Source organism: Mobula birostris, chromosome 5, assembly GCF_030028105.1.
Source record: "Mobula birostris isolate sMobBir1 chromosome 5, sMobBir1.hap1, whole genome shotgun sequence".
Lineage (NCBI taxonomy): Eukaryota > Metazoa > Chordata > Chondrichthyes > Myliobatiformes > Myliobatidae > Mobula > Mobula birostris.
Genome location: NC_092374.1, coordinates 133996725 through 134013398, shown reverse-complemented (window position 1 = coordinate 134013398; position 16674 = coordinate 133996725). Strand labels below are relative to the sequence as shown.

Sequence of the window (16674 nt, the reverse complement as noted above, 5' to 3'; positions counted from 1 at the left end):
CTATAATGATTCTTGAACGCAGAGGATAAAGCCTGAATTTGCAAACGTCAGTATATAAAGCTAAATATTTATGAAAAGCTGAGGGGGAGGAATCTAATTATACTTTACATGCAAATATTAACTTTCAAATAGATAACGATCGCCGCTCCATTACAACAGGAAAAGTTAATTGGCAACTATTAATTTTGCCAGATTGAAAGACCTGAGATGTGTCCTCAGAGAGTAAAAGCAGCGTTTATCATCGCTATGGCCTGTCTGTTGACATCAATTCGTGAACACTCAATCTTGTCGAATTTCAAGAGGTCTCTCAAGCGCGAAATCGATTATTAACGACGGGCCCGAGAGACTTGTGCAGAAAGAGCACTCGTTGCAACGTGAGTCAGGCGTGTACTTGGGACACGCGTTACACACTGTCCCGGTGGGTGATCGGTTACACTCGGGGCCCGGGGAACCGGAGCCGGTTTACATCGCGCTGCTGAAGCTCGCATCCCTAAATCCAGCAGGTTGGAAGTGTCTGACGCCATTTCCTGGGCTGTATTCACGCATGCCCAAGACCACAGAGGGGATTTGGATAATTTCTTGCGGGACTCGCTCCTCTGTTTGCCTGCGAGCTGCGATTTCACGCCGGCTGGTGTAATTGATCAGCTCGCCTTTCCTTACATTGTATCAGCTCCCTTGTTAGCTTTCGATTAGCTTCCTTCCCTTCTGCCCGCCTCTCCCTCCAAGCGATCGCAGAGGGAGGCGGCGGCGATGTTGGGCTTCTTGCGGCGGACACTCGGGCGCCGCACGGTGCGCCGATACACCGAGCGGGAGAAGCAGAGAGAGGCGCAGAGATCCGGGATTCACATCCCGGCGGCTGGCGACAGCAAGTCCATAATAACCTGCAGGGTCTCCTTACTGGACGGCAGCGATGTCAGCGTGGATTTACCGGTAGGAAAAAGTGCTTTTGTTTTTTTTTCCCAACCAGTGTGTTCAACTTCATTTCTACCTCCGTCACGCCAGTCTCGGTCGCGGTGTGGGTCTTCTCGATGTTAGTACGAGGCTGGTTTCTGCTTTGCAAAGAGGGTGAGGTGCTGGGAAAGAAACGTGCTTAAATCTGGAGGCAAAAAGTATGTTTAAAATCTAACTACCCAGAGCAAGGTCGGTGGAACACTTTCATTACATGTGTGAACATAAGACAATAATTGCTATGGATGTTTGTGCGGCTTCCCGACGAACTTCTGCAGGCGCTGTTCACACTCGGTAATTAATTTCTCCAGCTTGTTCATTTTCTTTCGAAGGTCAGACTTTGTGGGTCAGACTGGTGTAATCAGCGCGAAGTCACTTTTTAAAAACTCTCATCCCGGTGTAGTGAGCAAGCTTGACGCCTTTGCATTTGAAACAAATGCAGGAGTGCATTTTGCACGGAACATGGAACAATACAAGACAATACAGGCCCCTCAGCTCACGTTGTGCTGACCCTTCAACCTGCTGTAAAATCGGTCTAACACTTCCCTCTCATTTAGCACTCTGCTTTTCTATCATCCACTCGCCTATCTCAGAGTTACTTCAATGTCCCTCATGTAACTGCCTCTACCACTACGCACCCACCAGTCTTTGTGGGGGGCGGGACTACCGCTGACATTCCCCCTATAATTTCCTCTCATCGTATTAAAATTCTCCCAGCTCGCATTAGCCGCGGGAATATCCGCTCTCTTTATGCCTTGTACTCCTCTATCAGCTCACATCTCATCCCCCTCTCCAACGGGAAAAGCCCCAGCTGGCTCAACCTATGCCTCTCCGATGCAGGCAGCATCTTGATGAATCTCCTCTGCACCCCCTCTGCGTCCAATGACACCACCAGTTCTAAAAATAGTACTCCCAAGTGTGGTCTAGCGGAGTTTTGTGAAGCTCCAATTTGTCAAACGATTAGCTGTCAATCAGTCCAGCCATATCAACGTGACTGCATGGTATAGGAGGTTTATGGAGCATTTATTACAAGGACTAACCAGTGAATATTGAAAAGGTAATGTAAATATTGCATTATCCAGAGTATCTGCAAGGAAATTTTGAACGGGTTGAGTTGGAAACGTATCCTTGTGCATCCCTCTAAAATGAAAAAAAGACTTCCATCCCTGTGATGTGGGGCTTAATCTCAGAACATTGTGCACGTTGCAACCAGTTATGGAAGTGACTGCACCAAACAAACAGTTTGGAGGGCAAAAGATGCATACAAAAGATGTTAACCTACCCACAGCACGTCTTTGGAATAGCTGGGGGCACCCACTGATTCTCATGAAGAGTCTCGGCCCTTAACATCACTGTTTGTTCCCCTCTGTACATGCTGCCTGACCTGGGTTCCTCCCGCACTTTGTGCATTGCCGGTGTCATCTTGTAATGTGGGCTGCAAGGATAAATATTGACCCGGGCACAGTGGTGAGCTCTCCTGCCCTTTGTACTGCTCCACGGGTCTTTTACGATCGGCTTTGGTTCAATTCCTCACTCACAGAACAAAGTAGGTGTTTTTGTTGTAACTAACACACACACACACACACACACAATACTGCAGGGATTCAGCAGGTCAGGCAACATCCATGGAAATGAATAGTCAACATTTCGAGCTGAGACCCTTCTTCTGGATGGGAAAGAAAGGGAGAGGGTGCCAGAATAAAAAGGTGGGGGGAGGGGAAGGAGGGTGATTGGTGAAGCCAGGTGTGCGGGCAAGGTAAAGGGCTGGAGAGGGTGGAATCTGATTGGAGAGGAGGGTGGACCATAGGAAGGAGGAGGGGACCCAGGGGACAGTGGTAGGCAGGGGAGAAGAGCTAAGAGGCCAGACCGGGGAATAGAAGAAGGAAAAGGAAAGGGGAGGAGAAAAAAATACTGGATGGACAAATGGATGTTCATGCCATCAGGTTGGGGCTACCCAGACAGTTTATGAGGTAAACACGAGAAAATCTGCAGATGCTGGAAATTCAAGCAACACATACAAAATGCTGGTGGAACGCAGCAGGCCAGACAGCATCCATAGGAAGAAAAACAGTTGTCGTTTCCAGCCGAGACCATTTGTCAGGACTAACTGAAAGAACAGATAGTAAGAGATTTGAAAGGGGGAGGGGGAGATCTGAAATGATAGGGGAAGACAGGAGGGGGGAGGGATGGAGCCAAGAGCTGGACAGGTGATTGGCAAAAGGGATACAAGGCTGGAGAAGGGAGAGGATCATGGGATGGGAAGTCTAGGGAGAAAGAAAGGGGGAGGTGAGCCCAGAGGAAGATGGAGAGCAGGCAAGGAGTTATAGTGAGAGGGACAGAGAGAGGGAAAAAAGGAAAATAAATAAATAAGGGATGGGGTAAGAATGGGAGGAGGGGCATTAACGGAGGAGGGGCATTAACGGAGGTTAGAGAAGTCGAGGTTCATGCCATCAGGTTGGAGGCTACCCAGACGGAATATAAGGTGTTGTTCCTCCAACCTGAGTGTGGCTTCATCTTGACAGTAGAGGAGGCCGTGGATAGACTTATCAGAATGGGAATGGGATGTGGAATTAAAATGTGTGGCCACTGGGAGATCCTGCTTTCTCTGGCAGACAGAGCGTAGGTGTTCAGCGAAATGGTCTCTCAGCACGTGTGGGGTCTCGCAGAAGGCCACACCGGAAGCACTGGAGTGAGTCCTGAGTCGGCTGGGGTGATATACTGCGTCCGATGCTCCCGGTGTGGCTTCTATATATTGATGAGACCTGACGCAGACTGGGAGACCGGCTGCATTGGAACTCGGGGGCCTTCGCTCAGAAATCTGGTGCTGATGCCACTACGCCCGCCACCAGCCGGCCAAATTGGCAAAATGGAGCGTATCATTGGTTTGCACCCTGCCTTGTAGTTTCTTTGCCTTGAGGCTTGTGCTCACTTCCCAGAGTCTTCTCAGAGACAGCAAAGATGTGGATCACTCAATAGATTTCCAAACTGTAAATCGCAGGTTCTAACGGTTCTCGAAACGCAGGAACCTGGTCTGTCTGCATTCAGGATTGTTTTTGAAGCCTAGCCTGTCAGAAGGTTGTGGGTTGAAGCCTGACTGCAGGGTTGGAGCACACAGCATCCAGACTAAAGAAAGCGAGTAGAGAATATTTGCAAGGATGTTGCCAGGACTTGAGGTCCTGAGTTATGGGAAAGGTTGAATTGGTTAGGTCTTAACTCCCTGGAGTGTAGGAGAATGAGGGGAGATTTGATAGAGGTATACAAAAATTATGAGGGGTATAGCTAGGGTAAGTGTTGGTTGTCCGTCGATTTTGACAATTAAAGTGGAAAAGCCATTGCACTGGGTCAATTCCAGCCCTATTCCAATGATACAAGTGATCGTCACAACTAGAGAACTCCTTGGTTGCAGTGGATGGGCGTGATGTCTTCTGTGCCTAGCCATGGCTTTCACTGCAGAACCACCTTTCTGGGCATTGGATCTCCCTGGTGATCTTCTCCTATCTCACTGGAGTTGAGGCAGACTGGCTACCCTCATCTGGTTTAGCCTGCCTGTTGAAGTGGAATACCGGGGTGTGGCTGCTGGGATAGGGTAAATGCAAACAGGCTTTTTCCCACTGACGACAACTAGAGGTCATGGGTTAAAGGTGAAAGGTGAAATGTTTAAGTGGAACATGAGGGGAAATTTCACTCAGGGTGGTGAGAGTGTGGAACAGGTTGCCAGTGCAAGTGGTGGACATGGATTCGATTTCATTGTTTAAGAGAAATTTGGACAAACACATGATGGTAGGGGTATGGAGGGCTATGACCTGGGTACAGGTCAATAGGAGGGCAGATTAATAGTTTGTCATGGACTAGATGGGCTGAAGGGCCTGTTTCTGTGTTGTTGTGTTCAGTAACTACAATTACTCAGCTGCTTGAGATACTGGATGAAGTAAACTGAGGTTTTATCTCTTGCTTCAGCTCAGTGTAAAACAAACTAATCCCATGGCAATGTTTGAAGGGGAATTACACGATCAATATTCAGCCTTCAATCAGCATCACTGAAACTGGCAGGTTTCACCTATTACCTAGTGCTTCTTTCTTCCCTCCCTCGCCTTTTAGATCTACTCCTCAGCTTTTTTTCCTCCAGTCCCGCCGAAGGGTTGCGGCCCGAAACGTCGACTGTACTCTTTTCCTAGATGCTGCATGGCCTGTTGGGTTCCTCCAGCATTTTGCGTGTGTTGCTCGAATTTCTAGCAAATACAGATTTTCTCTTGTTTGTAACTCGATACTTATCTCAGTTATTGCAATTGTTGACTCTTGGCTGGGTTCATCTCTGCTGTTGGGTCATAATGACTTGTTTGTACCGTGGTAAACGGGACTCTACATCAAGGGTCAACTTTGTTCACTACTGCATTTACCTGGAGTAGGAATTTGCTGTGGTGTGTTGGCATGACGTGCAATAAAATTCAACAACATTGAATAATGGTAAAGAATAACGGATTGTATACAAAATAAAGTTACAGGTTAAAGTTCGGATATGGAATAAACTGTGCATAGATACTAGCTTGCATTTACAATGTAAACAGCATTATAACTCTGATCTGACTCCACAACCTATGGACTCGCTTTCAAGGGCTCTACAGCTCACGTTCTCAGTACAGGTGTCCCCCGCTTTTCGAACGTTTGCTTTACGGAACCTCACTGTTACGAAAGACCTACGTTAGTTCCCTGTTTTCGCTAACAGAAAGTGTTTCACTGTTACGAAGAAAAAGCAGTGCATGAAAAAATCAGCGCGTGATAAAAGGCAGCACGCGCCCTGAGCAGCCGCTCTCCCCTGGATTCGGAACAACATTCTTGCTGGCATTGCTTAAACACATGCCTGTGAGCAGCCATTTGCAAGATGAGTTCTAAGATATTGGAAAAACCTAAAAGAGCTCGTAAGGGTGTTGCACTTAGTGTAAAACTAGACATAATTAAGCATTTCGATCGTGTTGAACGAAGTAAGGACAAAGTGAGTTTGGCTTGTGGAAGTTGACGAAGATGATGTTGAAGAGGTTTTGGCATCCTGTGACCAAGAACTGATAGATGAAGAGTTGATGCAATTGGAAGAGGAAAGGATAACAATTGAAACCGAATGCAGTAGCGAACTGAATGTGAAGCAACTGCGTGAGATTTTCGCTGCAATGATAAAGTACGACTTTAATTTTGAAAGGGTACGTCGGTTTAGGGGATATTTGCAGGATGGTTTGAGTGCTTACAAAGAACTGTATGATAGAAAAATGCACGAGGCTCAGCAGTCAAGCAAGCCTTCCGCATCAGCCACAGCAGACGATGAACCTTGACCTTCGACATCAAGGCGGGCAGTAATAGGAGAAGATGAGCTGCTCGTCCTGATGGAAACAGACGACGAGATGACACCCCAGTGTCCCACCACCCCAACCCCCAGGCCGCGGACAGATACCGATTCGCAGAGAATGCAGCGGTAGCCGGGAGGCACCCAGCACACCTTTAAGAAAAAAGCCGAAATAAACATGCTAATTAATTAGGTACCCCCCGACACGTAATTGTCGGTCTAGATCAGAGGCGACGCAATCGGCAATTGCCTCGGATCTGGACCGACAATTACGTGCCGGGCGGCACCTAATTAATTAGCTTGTTTATTTCGGCTTTTTTCTTAAAGATGTGCTGTGTGCCCCCGGGCTACCACTGCATGCTTTGCGGATTGGTATCAGGTCGCTTCCCGGAGGGTGGGAGGCACTGCACCACCCCAACCTGCAACGACTCAGCCTAACACACCATCATCAGTGTGCTCGGCGCTGTCCCAATTCCGGTAAGTGATACTACACTGTACATACACTATTTCTACTTTATATAGGCTGTGTATTTTTATGTGTTATTTGGTATGATTTGGCAGCTTCATAGCTTAAAGGTTACTGGAGAGAGTGTTTTTGCCAACAGCGCTTGCGTGAGATTTTCTGCCGAGAGCGCTTGCGCCGTGTTTTTGCCGATGGCACTTGCGTGAGATTTTGGCTACGGACAACAGTGCAGCAATGATTGTGGAAAAGTATTTCTACTTTATATAAGCTGTGTATTTATCGTATCATTCCTGCCTTTATTATATGTTACTGTTATTTTAGGTTTTATGTGTTATTTGGCATGATTTGGTAGGTTATTTTTGGGTCTGCGAGCGCTCACAAATTTTTCTCATATTAATAAATGGTAATTGCTTCTTCACTTTACGACATTCCGGCTTACGAACCGTTTCATAGGAACGCTCTACCTTCGGATGGCGGGGGAAACCTGTATTTATTTATTTATTTATTGATTGATTGATTGATTGTATTTGTACAGTTTGTCTTTGCACATTGGTTGTTAGTCTTTGTGTGTAGTTTTTAATTGATCCTATTGTATTTCTTCCACTGTGAATACCTGCAAGAAATTTCTGGACTTTGATAATGAATTTATTTTGAACCTTGCAGAGTGGGTTAAAGTGCAGGTGTCTGGGGTAATAGGTAGAGGGGGGCAGGGCTAATGAGAATGGTTCAGATGAGCTGCCTGAGGCAAGGAATTTTTTTAAGATGGTGTGAAGTTTTGTTTTAGTAGCCCTGTAGCACTTTACAGAAGAGTGCTTTTAGTAAAGGCAGCTTGCAGTGTGTGTAGAGTGTGTTCCGTTCCTAAGCATGTTCTCACTAATACATGATAAAACAGCTAGAATGTCTCTTTATTTCTGCTCATTGTTGACGTTATCACTCTGCCATTGAGATTCATGCATGGCCAATCACAGCTTTCAGTTTCTCCTATTTTTCCATTCAGTTTATTTCTTTCTAGCCATATGTTTTCAGTATTATTTACTTATTTTTAAAATTTCCATAGTTTGTCTTTTGGTTGGTTGTCAAGTCTTTGTGTGTAGATTTTCGTTGATTCTGCTGTATTTCTTTGTTCTACTGTGAACGTCTGCAGGAACACAAATCTCAAGGTAGTATACGGTGACATAGTCAAAGAAAATATGTCACCATTTACAACCCTGAGATTAATTTTCCTGTGGACATTCACAGTAAATACAAAGAAACACAGTAGAATCGATGAAAGACTACACACAAAAACTGACAACCAACCAATGTGCAAAGGTCAACAAATTGTGCAAACACAAAAAACAGCAATGAATATTGAGAACATGCACTAAAGAGTCCTTGAAAGTGAGTCCATAGGTTGTGGGAGCAGTTCAGTGTTGGGGTGAGTGAAGTTGAGTACTTTGATAATAAATTTTCTTTGAACTTTGATACTTTTTGGTCAGATGTGAAGTTCTTTGCTTGAAGATACAATTGCAAAGTGGCCCCATTGCAGAAGTGTTGTGGAACCCTCTCAGTAGCATTCCGTCAGAGTGCTGATGATCTTTATAAATCACCAGACACTACCTTCCACCACTCTAAATGCCTGCTGCCTGTGATTTTCTATCCAAGTCTATCAAAGATTCAGGCTGCATGAGGAGTAGTGCGTTCAGTCTGGCCCCTTTAAGGAGGGATGTGGAGGCTATGGAGAAGGTGCGGACGTGGGTTACTACTTGACAAACAAAGTTCTTTCTCTGAGGCAGCGGGTGGCTGAGATCTGATAGGGGTTTATAAGATTATGAGAAACATAGATCGAATAGGTAGCTAGTATCTTTATCCCAGGATTGAAATATTTACAGGGCATGCATTTAAGATGAGAAGCAGCAAGTTCAAAGGAGGTGTGTGTGGAAAATTTTTTTACGGAGTACATTGGGTGCCTGGAATGCACTGTCTGAGGTGGTGGAGATGAACACAATGGAGGCATTCAAGAAGCTCTTGGACACATGAAAAGAAGGGTACGGACAATGTGTAGGAGTAAGAAATTAATTTACTGGGCATTTGATTACAATTTGAATTAGATTGATTCAAGATTATGTGCCAAAGGGCCTGTTCCTGTGCTGTAGTGTTCTGTGTTCTACTTTTCAAAGACCTGTGACACCTTATATTAACTGAAATACGCTCCTTTAGGGAAACTAGTATGCTGATTTATTACTGTTCCATGTACAGTGATGACTCTGTTTTCCATGTCATCCTAAGAGATACACAGTGCACTGATGAAGTACAAGGGAAAACAGTAATAGAATGTAGAATACAGAGATCCACAGCCTTTACTACTGCCACGATGAGGCCACACTCGGGTTGGAGGAGCAATGCCTCATATTCCGTCTGGGTAGCCTCCAGCCTGATGGCATGTACATCGATTTATTTTAACTTCTGGTAATTTCCCCCCCATGCCCCTTCTTTATTTTTCCATTCCCCATTCTGGCTCCCTCCTACTCCTTTTCTCTTCACCTGCCCATCACCTCTCTCTGGTGCCCCTCTTTCCCTTTCTTCCATGACCTCTCCTGTCAGATTCCTCCTTTTACCACTTCCATCTATCACCTTCCAGCTTCTTACTTCATCCCCCTTTCCTTCCCCACCACCTGGCTTCACCAATTGTCTGCCATCTTGTACCCCGTTCCCTCCACTCGCCTTCTTACTCTGTCTTCTTCCTCTGTCCTTTCCAGTCCTGAAGAAGGGCCTCGGCCCGAAACATCGACTGTTTATTCCTCTTCGTAGATGCTGCCTGACCTGCTGAGTTCCTCCGGCGTTGTGTGTGTTACTATAGATTAAAGTTTTACGATTACAGAGAACACTGCAGGCAAACACAAGGTGCATGGCCATAATGAGGTAAACTGTCAGTGCAAGAGTCCACCTTATTGCACTAGGAGTTATTTGGTAGTATTTTACTGTGGGATAGAAGCTCTTCTTGAGCCTAGTGGTAGGTACTTTCAGTCGTTTGTATCACCTGCCTGATTGAGTTGGGGGGAGGTGTGGGTGAAGAAAAGAGATGATATCGGGGGTAGGTGGGTCCTTGATTATCTTTACTTTTTCCCAATGCAATGAGAAGTGTGGACAGTCAATGGAGAGGAGGCTGAACTATGTCCACAACTCTGCAGTTGCTTGTCACAGGCAGGGCATTTGCCATGCCAAGCTGTGATGCATCTGGATTAAACTAGATAGGCAAATCGTTAGTTGCTCCACAGTTATTTCTGTTAATAAGAATTTCATCCGTGGTGGTATCATACTCACAGGTCTATAGTTGATCTTTTTTCATATAACAAGAGTATTTTCTCAGTATCATGGGCCAGCCTTCATTATTGGGTGATTTGGTTGTGTAGCCCCTTTGGATGGTGCTTGACAATACTCCAGTCCGTTTTTCAAGCTTCCTGAAGAAGGCACTGTCTCTGGCTTTTCAGATGAGAAGAATAACTTCAGCATAGTGACAACACCTCTCAAATTCTGACCTCCACCGGTTGGTATGGCAACTGATCTATACGTGAACTCAAGGACAGCAGACATCCCAGAAACCAGCGTCCCCTCCGTGAACTCTGTCAATACATCTCACTGCCTTGGTAAAACAGCCGGCGTAATCAAACATCCCTCTTACCCTTGTCATTCGCTCTTTTCCTTTCTTCCATTGGACAGATGATTACAGAAGTCCAAACCACAAACCACCAGGGTCAAGGACAGCTTCTATCCTGCTGTTATAAAGAGTAAGAATGGATATTGGACCACTGGAAAATGATGCTGGAGAGATATTAATGGGGAACAAGACTACTGAATGGTTCCCTAGTATAAAAATTTGGGCCCTTGACCTCTGCATCTACCTGTTAAGGCCTTGCAACTTTCTGTCTGTCTGCTCTACACTTCTACAATTGTAACACTTTATTTCCGTATCTGTTATGTTGTTCTCCCTTGTTACTATATGGGCGTCATGCTAGCGTGGCATGTCACTACAGAGCGGGGTGTCAGAGTTTGAAGTTCAGTCGCAGCGTCTTCTGCATGTCCTTCCCGTGGAATGTATGGGTCTGTTCACGGTGCTGCGGTTTCCTCCCACAGACCAAAGATGTACCAAGTAGGTTCATTGGTCACTGTAAATTGTCCTGTGATTAGGTTAGGGTTAAATCACGGTTGCTGGGTAGTGTGGCTCAAAGGGCTTATTCTGCGCTCTATCTCGAAATAAAAATAAATGCTATCTTAATCCACAATTGTAATGAAGCTATCACAATGGATGGCAGGCAAAACAAAATTTTTTACTGTACTTCAGTATAAGTGACAATAAATCAATTTACCTTGCGAAATGAATGTACAGGGAAGTCTGTGTCTCCTTAGTCCTTAAGCATTCAGCAGACATCCCACTCTCCTTGAAGTTCCGGGAGTCTCCTGCATATCGATAGTGGCTCCTTGATGCCTGGAAATTATATACAATATTCCGGAAATAGATATTTTTGAGAGGGAGAGCGAGCATCCTGATTGGTCTCTCTCCGTGCTAAGAGTGGTCCCCAACCACCGGGCCATGAGGAAACAGTATGATTTGGTGATTTGAAAGATATGAGTCAGCTGCACCTTTCCTCATTCCCTGTCATGCACTGTTGAATTTTAACGCACGCAAGGTCATCACTGACCCAAGATGTGCAAAAGACTGGGTCCGTGACCCATTTGTGAATGTCCCCGGTGAATCTTCCACGTCAGTGCGGGAAAAAAGATCAACTCCTCGAGCTTGCAAATGACGGTGGGCTGAAAAGTATGTTTGATATAACATCTCTGCTGGCATTCTGGATCAAAGTCAAGGCTGAATATCCTGAGATAGTCACGAAAGCACTGAAGACGTTGCTTCCATTTCCAACATATTTCTGCGAAGCGGAGTTTTCTGCAATAAATGCAACGAAAACTGAATTTGCAGAACAGACTGGACATAAGGAACCCCCTTCGAGTATCGCTGTCTCCCATCACCCCTCGATAGGACCGTCTTGTTGCAGGAAAACAAGCCCAGGGCTCCCACTGATTTAGCGATATTGGTGTGTTGCAATGATTTTATATGTTCATACGGGGAAAATATGCACTGTGTGTTTAACATCCAAATGTTACTTAAAATGTTATGATTCTATTGACTTATAAGTAACTTATAATTCAGTGGTCCCCAACCTCCGGGCCACGAAGAATACAGCGGTGGCCAGAATGCACCCAGCACATCTTTAAGAAAAAAGCCGAAGTAAACAAGCTAATTAATTAGGTGCCGCCCAACACGTAAATGTCAGCCCAGATCAGAAGCGGACCGATTGCATCATCTCCCCCCGCCCCTGGGTCTGCAAGAATATTGTCAATATTAAACCGGTGCGCGATGCAAAAAAGGTTGGGGACCCCTGATTTAAACTAGCTAGCTGGCTGCTAAGGAGCTACGCTATTGATGTCCTACGTGATGAGGCCAAACTCCCTGTAGACTTCCTTAAAGTTGCAATAGAATAAACATGATAATATAATATAATATAAGTACATATTTTAATGTCACATTTGCTGCATATACCCAACTTGGTTTGCAGATTAGACAAAATCACTGAACAAAGCATTACATACACCCTTGGAGGTTGACCGGGGTGGGGAGGGGAGGATATTGGGTTGCGGGGGGCAGGAGTGCTACCTCCCTGAAATGAGTTTTTGCAGGGTGGGATGTCTGCATACAGTTCTATTTAAATTAATAGAAATGCATTTGTTTGTGTTGTGTCTTTATTTAGTTGGTTGTTGCTGGACCTCCATCAAAATGTAAGGTAGTCAGACTGTGAAAAATGTACAAATGTAAATAAGTCCCTTAGCAACAGCATGAATATTCGATTACCGCAGGAGGATCATTGTATGGTGTGCTGCTGGGCGTGTCTGCCTCCACTGAAACTTTAGGGGATGAAATGTTTTAATGACACATCCTATTACATATTTCAAAGGATGTTTCCTAACCCTGGGAAGTTGAGTGCTGAGACAAGAATATGTGGAAACATTCTTGCAGTGGGTAACTGGTGGTATCATATTTATTTAAGACGTAAATCATTACATTTCGGATGTTCTGGCTGTGAATCTTTGCTTTTGACAATCGTAAAGCACGCCTGCTTCAGGGACCCTGTGCAGCTCTGCAAGTCTGCGCACGTGCAGTTCGTCAATGCATGTCAGCTTTTTGGGCAGGATATCTTGTTTCCACAGTAGTGCCGCAAGATGCTGGGGGAACTCTGTGGGGGTCAGGCAGCATCCGTGGAAAGAGATGAGCAGTTGATGTTTCGGGCCAGAAGAGGGACCTCAGTTGAGAGGTCCATAGTTGCTCCTGACCCACTGAAATCCTCCAGCCTCATGAATTTCTCCAGATCCAGCACCTGCGGTTTGCTGTGACTCCAATCCGATGGGTTTCACTCCTATTTGTAGAATCAGAATCAGGTTCAATGTCACTTTGTCAATGTCAGGTTTGATGTTTATCAGCTGCAGTACATTGTAATACGTAATGATAAGTAAGTATAAATTACAATAAGTACATAAAAGACAATTAATGCAAAGGAGAAGGAAAAATACTGGGGTAGTGTTCATGCATTTACTGTCCGTTCAGAAATCTAGTGGAGGAGAAGAAGCCATTCCTGAAATATTGAGTACGTGTCTCAAGGCTCCTGTACCACCTCCTTTATGGTAGCAATGAGAAGTGGGCATACTTTATACTTTATTGTCGCCAAACAGTTGATACTAGAACGTACAATGATCACAGTGATATTTGATTCTGCACTTCCCGCTCCCTGGATTACAAATATTAAAAATAGTAAAATTAGTAAATATTAAAAATTTAAATGATAAATCATAAATAGAAAATAGAAAAATGGAAAGCAAGGTAGTGCAAAAAAAAAACCGAGAGGCAGGTCTGGATATTTGGAGGGTACGGCCCAGATCCGGGTCAGGATCCGTTCAGCAGTCTTATCACAGTTGGAAAGAAGCTGTTCCCAAATCTGGCCGTACGAGTCTTCAAGCTCCTGAACCTTCTCCCGGAGGGAAGAGGGACGAAAAGTGTGTTGGCTGGGTGGATCATATCCTTGATTATCCTGGCAGCACTGCTCCGACAGCGTGTGGTGTAAAGTGAGACCACGAATGGAAGATTGGTTTGTGTGATGTGCTGCGCTGTGTTCAGGATCTTCTGCAGCTTCTTTCGGTCTTAGACAGGACAACTTCCATACCAGGTTGTGATGCACCCTAGAAGAATGCTTTCTACGGTGCATCTATAAAAATCAGTGAGGGTTTTAGGGGACAGGCCAAATTTCTTTAGTTTTCTCAGGAAGTAAAGGAACTGGTGGGCCTTCTTGGCAGTGGACTCTGCTTGGTTGGACCAAGTCAGGTCATTTGTGATATTGACCCCGAGGAACTTAAAGCTTTTGACCTGTTCCACCTGCGCACCACCGATGTAAATTGGGTCGTGCGGTCCGCTACTCCTTCTGAAGTCAACAACCAATTCCTTCGTCTTGCTGACGTTGAGGGATAGGTTATTGTCTTCGCACCATGCCACCAGGTTCTCAATTTCCTCTCTGTACTCAAACTCATCATTACCCGAGATACAGTCTGGGTGACAGAAGTCCTTAATGATGGATGCCACCTACCTTCTTGGGCATTGTGTTTTGAAGGTGCCATGGATACTGGGGAGGCTAGTGACCATGATGGAGCTGGCAGAGTTTACACCTTTCTGCAGATTTTCCCAATCCTGTGCAGTGGCCCCTCCATACCAGAGAGAGTTGCAACCATGTGACATCTTTAGAAATTTGCAAGAGTCCGGTGACAGACAAAGTCTCCTCGAACTCCTAATGAAATATAGCCGCTGTCGTGCCTTCTTAGTAATTGCAGCAGTATTTTGGGCCCATAGATCCTGAGAGATGTTGACACCTAGGAACTTGAAACTGTTCGCTTTTTCCACTTCAGACCCCTTGTTGAGGACTAGTGTCAGTTCTCTCGACTTCCTCTTCTGGAAGGCCACTTTCTGGGTTCTGAGGTGGGTTCTGAGGCCGAGGCGGGAGTTTTTCTACAGAGGAAGGCAGGAACTGCTCAATAATGGGGAGTCGGTGGGTGGTTTGTGAGGTTGTCCACGCCTTCTTTTAACGAACTGAACTGCAGTAGTGCAGATGAACAATTTTGACAGAGAACATTGACTGTCCATTTCCCTCCACAGATGCTGCCTAACCTCCTGTGTTCCTGCAGCATGTTGTTGATGCTCCAGATTTCAGCATCTACATCTCTTGTGTCTTCAACTTACAACTGTATGTGTTTGACCAAAATAATGCTACTTCTCAACCGGATAGAAACAAAATGAGGAACTCAGCAGGCCAGGCAGCACCTATGGAAAGGAGTACAGTCGACGTTTTGATCCTACTGAGTTCCTTCAGCATTTTCTGTTTGTTGCTTGGATTTCCAGCATCTGCAGATTTTTTCTTGGATATTCTCAACTGGATAGAATGTTTAGCATGAAGGTTTCTGGAAGAAAACAAGGAAGCCCTTTTTCAAGTAATAACAAGTCATAGAAGCCATCTACCACTAAAGGCTGATTTATACTTGTGCGTCAAATCGACGCCGTAGGTACGGTGTAGCCGGGAACCCTACACATACACAGAGCCTACGCGGATCCCTACGCCATAGCCTGACGTGCACTTCTCCCAGAATGTAACTACACATCACGGCAACGCAGACCGCAACAACTGTGATTGGTTCGCTTGGTAGCATTGCATTTCCTCCTACGCTGCAATAGCTTCCCATTGGGTGACTGAAGGGCAGGGAAGGAACTCTGGCTGCAATGCTTTCCATAAAGCTTTACAGACCTCCGAAATTATGGAGGACACATTTCGCTCTTGCGAAAAAAGACGCTCGCTTTAAACTTGTTTACGCCGAGAAAGACTACCATGACCATGAAGTCTTGCATGGGCAGGTGTGTGCGCATGCGTGACATGCAAAGACGTGACGTGCACATGCATGTACGTGCCCGAATTGCAGGGCGACACAGACACACCAATGCACAAGTATAAATGCTCACAATGGCGTAGCCCACTTGCGTAGGCTACAGCGTAAGCTGGTGCGCAGAAGTATAAATCAGCCTTGAGGAGTGGCACAGTGGCGTAGCGGATAGCACAATCAAATGACGGTGCCGGCTGTATGATCAGGGTTCGATTCCTGCTGCTGTCTGTGAAGAGTTTGCACGTTCTCCCTGTGGGTTTCCTCTGGGAGCTCTGGTTTCTTACATTCCAAAGACGTATGGTTAGGATTAGTGAGCTGTGGGCGTGCTGCAATGGTGCCAGAAGCATGGTGACACTTGCTGGCTGCCCAGCACAAACCTTGCTGATTTGATTTGACGCAAATGACACATTTCACTGGATGTTTCGGCATATGGGACAAATAAAACTGATCTGGCTAACCTAAGTTGGTCTTGGTGACTGTTACATAAACCCTACCAAAATTCAGTGGTGTTCTATTCCATATAGAGTATACTACAGACGCAGAGTATTGCTGTACTGTCTTCCATTAGATGACCATGAATCAATACCCACTCTACCTGTTAGTGTTAGTTTCTTGATGTTCTGGCCAGGGTTCGCTCAATTTAGAGCAAGTCATCTCATTTATTGTTTGGAGGATTACTGCTGTGCGAAGTTTGACCACCATTGTAACAGTTTAAAGTAATGTCGTTGATGGTGTCACTAATGTGAATGACCCAGGGATTTAACAAGTTGCAGTATGGAATACTGCTTCCTTTTGCGACCAGTCAATGTGGGCAAACTGAATTGACTAGCTTGCTGTGTTTTAGGGAAAGGTGACATTCTGCACCAATATGTTATTCTTCTGTTTGGTGATGCACTGCCTGTAAAATGGCGCTTCTGTGTTAATG

General features: G+C 45.4%; 1 protein-coding gene across 3 annotated transcripts in view; it reads left to right on the top strand.

Annotated features, from left to right (window-relative positions):
• The first annotated feature begins 300 nt into the window (after positions 1-300).
• epb41l5 (erythrocyte membrane protein band 4.1 like 5) overlaps positions 301-16674 on the top strand; it is a 204997-nt gene continuing 188623 nt past the window's right edge. For all 3 annotated transcript variants that reach the window (XM_072258719.1, XM_072258718.1, XM_072258717.1), the window contains exon 1: positions 301-930. In XM_072258719.1, the coding sequence (XP_072114820.1) occupies positions 751-930 (180 nt within the window). In that variant the 5' untranslated portion in view covers positions 301-750. The remainder of the gene's footprint in view (positions 931-16674) is intronic.